The 9,738-nt window shown below is 34.4% G+C and overlaps 1 protein-coding gene across 2 annotated transcripts; it reads left to right on the forward strand.

The window, feature by feature from the left end:
- The first annotated feature begins 1,899 nt into the window (after positions 1-1,899).
- Positions 1,900-3,892, forward strand: LOC113689325 (xylulose 5-phosphate/phosphate translocator, chloroplastic-like). Of its 2 annotated transcripts, XM_072048637.1 has the most exons (2): positions 1,900-2,051; positions 2,386-3,892. In XM_072048637.1, the coding sequence occupies exons 1-2, from the start codon at positions 2,002-2,004 to the stop codon at positions 3,473-3,475; spliced, it is 1,140 nt and encodes a 379-aa protein (XP_071904738.1). In that variant the 5' UTR covers positions 1,900-2,001; the 3' UTR covers positions 3,476-3,892. The 2 variants fall into 2 exon arrangements, with proteins under 2 accessions (XP_071904738.1, XP_071904737.1); XM_072048636.1 differs by lacking the exon at positions 1,900-2,051 and having other exon boundaries at positions 2,058-3,892.
- The last annotated feature ends 5,846 nt before the right edge of the window (positions 3,893-9,738 follow it).

Here is a 9,738-nt window from a genome sequence, read left to right on the forward strand (position 1 = left end):
CTAACATGATAACCTATCACAAAGAAGACAATAGTAGTATATCCCAATTGAAAATCATTTTTAGGGTTTTCGAAGATTAATCAAACAGCTGAATTTTGACAAATTTTGTGTATCCCAAGTAGAAGCTCATTTTCTTAACAATAATACAACAATATGAGCGATTAAGATTTATACATTAATTACACAAATGGTCTTAAATTCGCATACAATAGTTCGAAGGTAGCTGCTCTTTCATTTCTTTACACTTATTAACATTTTTTTTCTCAATGGATCCACCAATGAGTCAAATCATGAAATTCTTCAAGATTTTTACTAGTGAATTGGACTTATATCTATAGTACGGGGTGTTAATGCTTCTCGTTTTCGGTAGAGAGAGAAAGTGAGATGAAATGATTTTTTCGTATTAGTTCCACCTCTTTAGATTGTTTTGATAAATCTTCATTATCCATAATTAAGTATTGGATAAAACACATGAACCCCATTGTGGTATTGTCGAAACTACAAAATCCCACTATTCTTTAAAAGCCTCCACATAACATCCTTATAATTTTACCTAAAGTGAAATTTGGCGTTAACAAATTTTGTAAACTATAAGTAGCATAAAATTTTACAAGATTAAAAAAAAAAGTCAATTGTGTGATCAATGTAAGGTCAAACTCCTTTTATTATTGGTGCCCAAATTCCTTTGACTAAACTATCATGGGTGCTTTTACAAATGTAAAATCTTTTGAAACACTTTTAAAAGTTTTAAAAATTATCCATGCACCCTCTTCTTCTTTCCTCCCCATCCTCCCTCCATCCCCATCACCCACTACCACTGCCCGCCACTTGCCACCACTCCTTCTCTTCTCTCCTTTCTCCTATTTCCCTTTTTCTCCTCTTCTTCCCTTTTTCCCTCCCTTTCCCTATCCCTTTTCTCGCCCCTTCCCCTCTCTCTTCCTCCTCTCTAGCAACCAGATCATTGCCATCATTCCTTTCTTCTCTCCTCCCTCCCCAATTTCCCTTCCCTCACCTTCTTCATCTTTCCTCTCTCCTTTTTAGGGAAAGAAGAGGAAGAGTAGAAGGGAGGAAGGAAGTGGGAGAAAGGGAGACAAGAGAACAAAGTGGTGGCGGGTGGTAGGGGACAAAGAAGGAAAAAGAGGGAGGCGGTAGTTGTTGTGGCAAAATGGTGGTTGTGTGATAGTGGAGAAAGAAGAAGAAAAGAAAAATGGAAAAGGAAAGGAAAAAGAAAAAAAAAAAGTGGGGTGGTATGTTGGGATGGAAGAGTAAGGAAAGAAAAAATAATTTTTCTTAATAAAAAAGAAAAAAGGAAAGAAAAACATAAAGTATAAAATAAATTGTAATCTTGTTAATAAAAAAGGATATAATCTGCTGTCAATGATATAACAAGTCAAAAATCACCTTTCCACTTTAGTTAAAAGAATAAAGTGGACTATGTGGGAGTTTATAAAGAATAGAGGAGTTTTGTATCTTTTAACGATATCACAAAGGCACCATGTATCTTACCCTTAAGTATTTTGTAGGAAAAAAATAAATACACCATAATGTGCAAGAGTTTTGACTTAATAAAAAAAAAAAAGAGAAAGCTCTCAAGTAGTGCAGTTGCACTTGAGCTATTTGTTATATAAAAATTGAAAGATTAATTATATATATATAGATAGTATATATATTATCACCGTTACATATTTGACAACTAATATGAAATTAAAATTAAAATTAAAATTTTATATTATTGTTAAGCATCCAACCATGATAATATATTCACTATCAGTATATATTAAATTAATTCAAAATTAAAATATGTTTTAAACAAGATTAGAGACTAATTACAGTAATAAATTGGAAACCAAAACTGCAATTTGCCCTATTCTATTTCATATCTTTCAGAATTCAGAATTGCTCTTTTTGTCCTTTTGTTATATAGGTTTCCTCTCGAGGCATGCGCTGAACTTTAAAAATCTTAAGAGACTCTGGATACTGTTACGCGAATCTCATGAAAAGATGACTAAAGTACAAAAATGCCAACACATGAATTATCAAACTTCAAAGAGGTTGGTGTACAATACGTAAAGTATTATAGGGAAACATAGTACCACTCTATTTGTCTTGCTAATAGGAAAAGGTTTGGAACTTTATTGATTTGGGGTTTCTAAAACTGCTGCATAAACAGCTCTTTTTGCTTTTACTGCCAAATTCGTTCAATCTTTATAGCAAAATGCTCAGCCTGAATCTTCTTCCATCCTCAAATGTCACTTTCTTGAAAGCCAGCAGTAGATTTCCCATTAATGATTCACTTTTGAATCAAAATCTGGTGAACAAAAGACGCCAAAGTCGTACTAATCTGTTGTGTCCTTCTCTTCTATTGAACAAAATCTCTGATTTCAGTCAAATCCATGGCAACCCATGTCGGATTCCCTGTTCAAGGTTTGATTTTTCCAAGTTATCCGGACACCCTTTTGGGATTTCTTCAAAGCCCACATCTCAGATTGTGAAATCGGCCTCTGGAATCCCGCAAGAAGAGAGCCCAGATGGGGAAATTGAAGTGGCTAAAGACAACAGCAAGAATTTGCAACTAGCCATCATCTTTGGTCTCTGGTATATTCAGAACATTGTGTTTAATATCTACAACAAAAAGGTGCTCAATGTTTTTTCATTTCCATGGCTTCTTGCCTCTTTTCAGCTCCTTTGTGGCTCTATTTGGATGTTGATTCTTTGGGCTATAAGGCCTAATACGTGCCCAAAAATATCAAAGTCTTTCATTGTTGCACTTCTTGGACCTGCACTGTTTCACACAATAGGTCACATTTCGGCATGTGTTTCATTCTCCAAGGTGGCTGTTTCATTCACACATGTTATCAAATCTGCTGAACCTGTCTTTTCCGTGGTGTTTTCATCGTTTCTTGGCGATACATATCCTCTTACAGTTTGGCTGTCGATACTGCCTATTGTTTTTGGTTGCTCTCTGGCTGCTATCACTGAAGTTTCCTTCAATTTTGGTGGCTTATGGGGTGCTATGATAAGCAATGTCGGGTTTGTTCTACGAAACATTTACTCAAAGAGGAGTTTACAGAATTTTAAGGAAGTGAATGGGTTGAATTTATACGGTTGGATTAGTATAATATCGTTTTTTTATCTATTCCCTGTTGCCTGTTTTGTTGAAGGTTCTCAGTGGGTGGCAGGGTATCATAAAGCCCTTGAAGCGGTTGGAAATTCATCAAAGTTCTACCTATGGGTTATCTTGTCTGGAGTGTTTTACCATCTTTATAATCAATCATCTTACCAAGCACTTGATGATATTAGTCCACTTACATTCTCAGTGGGGAATACAATGAAGAGAGTGGTGGTGATTATTGCTACAGTCTTGGTTTTCAGAAATCCAGTCAGGCCTCTGAATGCGCTGGGCTCTGCTATTGCAATATTTGGGACTTTCTTGTACTCTCAAGCAACTGCTAAGAAGCCTAAGAAAGAAGCATAATGAGAAGGGAGAAAAAAGGAGAACTACTCAAAGATGGTGTTTTTAAAAGTTTTTTTTTTCATTTCTGAATTGTTTAATTAGAACATTTTAGCTTCTGGTTTTCTTAGTTTAAAGCAAAATTTTGTTAGTGTTAGAAGCCGTTGGATAATTATTTCTATCCATTGGGGGATGGGGACTTGGGCGAGGAGGTGACCGTTGTTGTGATCATGATGCATCCCTAGGTGTTGGTATGTTGTGTGTTTTCTAGGAACATCTCAGCAGGTAACTTCTACCGACAGTGGAAACTGTCTGTTATCATTGCTCTTTGGATTCCTCTCTTCCTTGTTGAATTAGTTTTGCCTTTGGGTTTATGCTATCTGGGGTAAATTTTTTATGACAAGCAAGGGAAGACTTTATATCTCTAGCTGTTTGCTATCATTTTGCTGTCCCCGGTTCATCTTTCAGTGCTTTTACTGCTGAGCTTAAGAAACACATTAGTAATACGTGAATGCTAATTGTTTCTTGTACTTGAACGGTCGGAAAGGATATCCTATATTTGTCATTGATGATGCATTATAGCTTCAATTTCCTCTCCTTAGAGAAAAGGATTTCTGTGGCAACAATTCTTTCATGGATTAGGTATTAAATCAGACGATTCCCGCATTCCGAAGTCTTAATCATCTGATACTTGGCCTTTTCAAATGCTGATATTACAAGTTCTGCTAAGCAGTTTGCTGAACGGAGCATTTGTCCATCATCCCTTGCAGCAAAAGAACAGTAATGTTACTTGATAATCACCTTAGTTTCTTTTTGTCTGTCAATAGTATCCAGATTGCCTGCAATGTGTTAATTTAATATTTTTGTTTAAATTGGAGCTACAATGTTTGCGAGGCTGCAGAAATATGCACTTGCCTTAGGTGGTTATGAGCTTGCATACTGTTTCTTGATCTATCATCTCCTATGTTTTCTCTATATAGGCCCTTTTGTGGATGAAAGTATTTCAGGACTGAATTCCTTTTGTTTGGCCTTGCCCCCTTTGTCATCTCTGTTTTCTTCTTTTTTAACAGTTGTAAATGGGAGTAAGTGACTGGATTTTTGGGACATGATTGACTGTGTATAACATACATAAGAATTTAAACCATTTAGCTTTTTTTCTTTTTTTTTTTTGGGTCAATGTTGTTTAAGTAATAAGGATCGTAATGTTCTCCATTTGATAACTGAAGCTCTTTGACTGAACTTCTAGAGATATGCATTGGCACTTGATTGATTGATCAGGTCAGAAACTTGGGATTAGCTATTGACAACAGAGATATATGGCTATTGAAGTCAGGATTCAGGATATACACCTAATGGTTTGTTTAATTGTGAGCAATCAAAATACTGAGGCATTACCCCGTGAAAAATTGGTAGACTATAGTCAACTTCAATACTTTTCACTTTCTGTTTGGGGTTCCTCAGATTAATTAGATATTGCGAGAGCTAGTACCCCTTCTGTTTGATTATCTATCACCAATTAGTTAGACATTGAGAAGTACTAAATAAAAGGACACATGATAAAAGGACCAAAAATAGAATGGTTCTCCTTTGCATCAACTAACAGGTATAGCTTCAGAATCTAGTTATCACTCTTATTATTCTTGCCTTCAGCAGCATCCTATTTGTTAAATTTCATGGTGAATGTATAGCATAATTCAGCCTTCAAGCTTTTGGTTTGCTGCTAAGAACAGCTTTGTTTTGTTGCACATTAGTTTTGTAGTAATGTTAACATGCCACATTCTGTTAAGTTCACGTTGGTATTTGTGTTGCTTAATTGCTTCATCTGGGGTAGAATATAATGAAGCAAATCTTGACTTGATCAGTCTTGATTGGAAACATTGTTTAAAATCAGCTGGATTTTGGTTTCAGCTCAAGTTGTTAGCTTAAGTTTCATGAATCCTATGTTTGCTAAGCTAGAGCTTGATAGGCAAGGTCTTTACTGCAGTTGTGTGTTAAAATTCCACGCAAGCCCCTAACTCTAGTTCATTGAGTTATGATTCAAATATCCCTATACGCATGATGTAACTTTCTAGACAAGAAGAATTGGGTATACAAAATAATTTTTACTTGAATTGATCTTGGAATTCTAGAATTCTAGTTATGGTTTAAATTCCTGAAGATCTGTTAAATGATTGCTCTTAGATAATACATCAGTGACAGCTTAGAAGACCAAAACTGTAACTGATTGATATTGCCTAAAAAATGGGGTGTCTTTGGGTTTCGATATTTGTGGGTTTTGGTAATTACCAAGCCAGATGTTTTTTTCTTCTACCTAGTGCGGTTTTCTCTCTGGTTTGTCATCTCTACAAAAGCAGGGAGAGACAAGAGAAGGTGCACATATATATTGGCTTAAGCTTGAATACTACTGTTTGGTGTTGTTGCATGCATCCTAGGCAGTGATTGATTTTCGTCTGTAATTGCCGTTTATACCAGGTCTTAACCTGAAAGAATTCTGTCTTGGATAAATGATATGTGTGGTTTCATCTGCCTCTGGAGAAAGCTGGAATGTCAAACACATATTGTTATTCTTAAGGGTTTCTTTGTAAATGATTGTTGTCCACATAAGGGATTCTGCATTTGTCTATACCTGCTAGTCTTGTTGGCAATATTTTCCATCGTTAAAACTTCAGTACAGCTTGATTTCTGGTTGTGGTTGTAGAAAAACATATTCTGTTAGGTTTTTCCCTTCTGATGGGATACTTGAAGCTACTTGTTAAGGTTTTCATGCAAGTTTATGACAAGGCAGATGAGTTCATGTTGGAGCTCTGTTTTAGGCCCTCCGTCATGCTAAAATACCAACATGATGGTATAGCCAACTCCTTTCACCATTTCTTTTTCCCTTTTCATAAACTCTGATTATTGTTTACTTCCAAAAAAATGTAGTTGTTACTGCCCCCTTTACAAGAGGCAAACAAGAGCTAAAGAGTCGAATTAGGTCTTCGAGGCAATTTGCCTTTTGTCAGTTAAAAGTATCAAACTGCAAATACTGGATACCTGCTTGAACTAGTTATGGGAGAGAGCTCATTCTTGTTCCTTGAGATTCATCAGTCCACTCGATTGATTACCCAACTGTGTATCTAAAACTGAAACTCTTTATTGTAATTTCGAGTAAAATGCAATTTTGGTACCTAAATTTTGATCGTTGAGCGATTGTGGTTTTCAAATTTTAGACGAAAACAAATTTGGTGCCTAATGTTACAATATTTAAACATATGTGGTATATTTGACGGATTTTTTTATATCACACTGGAAAATGTCACATGCTGTCAAGTGCCCCGTAACAAAATTGTAAAAAAAAAAAAAAAAAAAATTCATGTTTATACCTAAATGAAGAATCTTCAAACTCTTCATATGAATCTAAATTTCACAAATTTTTTCTTACAATTTCACGGTTGAATTCATGAAGGCTCAACTGAAATAAGGGTTTTAAAGTTTTTTTTTTTCTTTCTAAAATCGAAAGGTATGGAGAAGAGAAGGGAAGAGTAGAGATGTGAGGTAAGGGGAGTTTTGAGGAAAAATGATTAGTCAGATATGGTATTTTCTTAGGTTAATTTATTTTCTTTTTAAATGAGTAATACACATTCTGTTAATCCATCAACACATGACTTCTTCTAATAGAAATTTGAAAAAATTCATCAAATGTATTATATGTATACATCAAATGTATTACACATTCATAGGTTGGCAAATTATTTTTGATTTTTTTGAAATTTTTTATAATTTCGTTGCCAGGCACATAACAACACATGACTTCTTCTAGTAGAAATTTGAAAAAAATCCATCAAACGTATTAAATGTGCTTATATAATGTTGAGTACCAGATTTGTTTTCGTCCAAAGTTCATGTACTAGAATTGGTTAAGAGTCAAAGTTTAGGCACCATAATTGCATTTTACTGTAATTTCATGTGTGTACTGATTTCTAATGCTTCAACTTGGCATCCCTTGGGAGGGATCGGTTGGGTGGGGTTGGGTAGGGTACGGGGGCAGGATTGTAAGTGGAGCTCCTGCACTAAATCCTTTCAAGGCTAGAATTTTGGAAGCTGCTTCCTGCAGTTTTCAGGGAGAAAACCTGCAACGTGATGGCTCAGAACACTGGAGATAAAACCTTTATGATCATACTGGTCAACTCATTTTCTCTACTAGAAACTAAAATTAAACAGGTTTTACACTAAATTTGATTTCATTATAACTGAAATTCTAGTCAAGTGGGATTTTGCCTGTTTGTGCATAACCAGCAGCACTAATTTAGTTTGCCAATCAGTAGATGTTTTGAGCAATGTGACAAGAGAACTCGAAGCCAAAAGATTCTTTGTTGTAACTTTACGTGTTACACTAGCTATCTGATTGACACGTCCCATATAATAATGGACAAAATTCCAAATTTTAAAATATTTCGCTTGATACGACACTTGTCATTTTAAGAAACTATATAACATAATGTAACATAGAAATGTATAACAGTAAACGTGAGGGTCGAACTAGAATTAAAAATCTCAACCTAACTTAATAGTTTTAAATTTTTACCAACTGAGCTAGTTGCGTTATAGGAACTTTCAAAAAAAAAAAAAAAAAAAAAAGGGTATACAATCAAATACTCTTCTCAAATTCGACTGTTTTAGTTTATAAGTTGCAACTTTTTTTCTTTGTTTTTTTTCGACAATCGATAATAGTCTACTCTACACTTACTCCTACTCTAATCTATTCTAGAAGGGATTCAACTGGGCCTATGGAGAAGTCGACCGGGACAGAATTACCATCGGACCAGACGGATGCACTATACACACGTCTGGATTTGTGGAGAGCCACATATTGTGGCCTTGCTTCCTATCCCACCAAGCCTTAATGATTTGATGGTGGTCACCAACCCAAAGGCTGGTGGCCCAAAGGCTGGTGTTTTGTTTATAAGTTGTAACAACTTCCAAAATTTTGGGCTTAGTTGTTACTTGTTAGTTTAACTGTTTCCCTGATATACTTATGCAATGGAATTTAAGAACATTGACGACAAATATTTAGAAGCCAGCAGAATCATTTATTGAAGTTGTCTCCCCTTCCATCAAGACCTAATGAAAAGGAAAAAAGAAAAACGGAAATAGCAAATGAAAAGGAAATAGAAAATGCTTGTGTCGGCAACCTTGTAGTTGTCTTTTCTTTTTCCCTTTTAAGATAAATTTGTGCTAATGCTATTGATTTACACTTTCTCCTTAAAATTCATTGTTGGTTTTTGTTGGTAAAACTCCTAAATATTATTTAATTTATTTACTATGACAAGTTTAGATGACATTCCATGTTCATAGAAAATTTACTTGTTCTTTTTTTATTAGAAAACTATTTACTACTCCCCCCATCTACTTTGCTGGACTTGTTTTCCCTTTTCATCTATTCTAAATTATCTAGTTCACTTTCTAATTAAAAAGTATAGTTAACTTTTAATTTCTTTAAAATATCCTTATTTAATGTACTTTGTTATCAATTAATATAACAATCTAATTTAATTGTGGTAAGTATGATACTTAATTTAGTCAAATGTACTAGCACATCCAAAATCACATCATGGTACCATTCTAAGCCTATTCATCAAATATTATTGTATTCATGGTCTTGATTTTTGTGATAATTAATTAGTCATATAATATTGATGTAAAGGTAATTCAAGAAAAAGAGAGACTAAATTTACTCTTCCAAAAATATTAATTAATTTTTTTAAACTGCATGAGAGAAAAAATCAAGACTACTAATAAAGTGGGATAGAGGAAGTACTTATAAACGTCAACAAATGAAAGAATTTAGTCTAAGAACTTTAATTCTTAAACAGGTTATTGTATAGGTCTATCAAATGTAAGCCATTTGTCATAAACTAGTAATAGTCATAAATGTTGTAGATAAAATTGCTTGATAATTTAGGGGAAACAGCTGAATTAACACTTGGAACTAGAATGGTAGCTATTCATAGTTCTTGGAAAGCAACATGTGACACTGTATGCACAGGGCAGATATTCTGGACAGTTACATATAATTATGGAAAACAATTAGCGGTCCAAATTGAATTGCGACTGATGTGATGCAGATTTTGGCTACTAACTGTCTTTTTTTTTTTTTTTGAAAGTAAATCTTATGCAGCTTAATCTTGATTTAAGAGGCCTTAAATCTGTTTGCATAACGGTTATGAGGTTTATTTGGTTTGAAATCGGAAATTGAAGTCCAAAGATCAAGCAATTATATTAAACATTTCAAAATCTTAGGGGCAAGG

The sequence above is a fragment of the Coffea arabica genome, chromosome 5e (genome assembly GCF_036785885.1).
Source record: "Coffea arabica cultivar ET-39 chromosome 5e, Coffea Arabica ET-39 HiFi, whole genome shotgun sequence".
NCBI lineage: Eukaryota > Viridiplantae > Streptophyta > Magnoliopsida > Gentianales > Rubiaceae > Coffea > Coffea arabica.

What these genes read in the sequence shown, in the direction of transcription:
- LOC113689325 (XM_072048636.1), top strand. Translation starts at nt 2,216, where the DNA reads ATGCTCAGCCTGAATCTTCTTCCATCCTCAAATGTCACTTTCTTGAAA.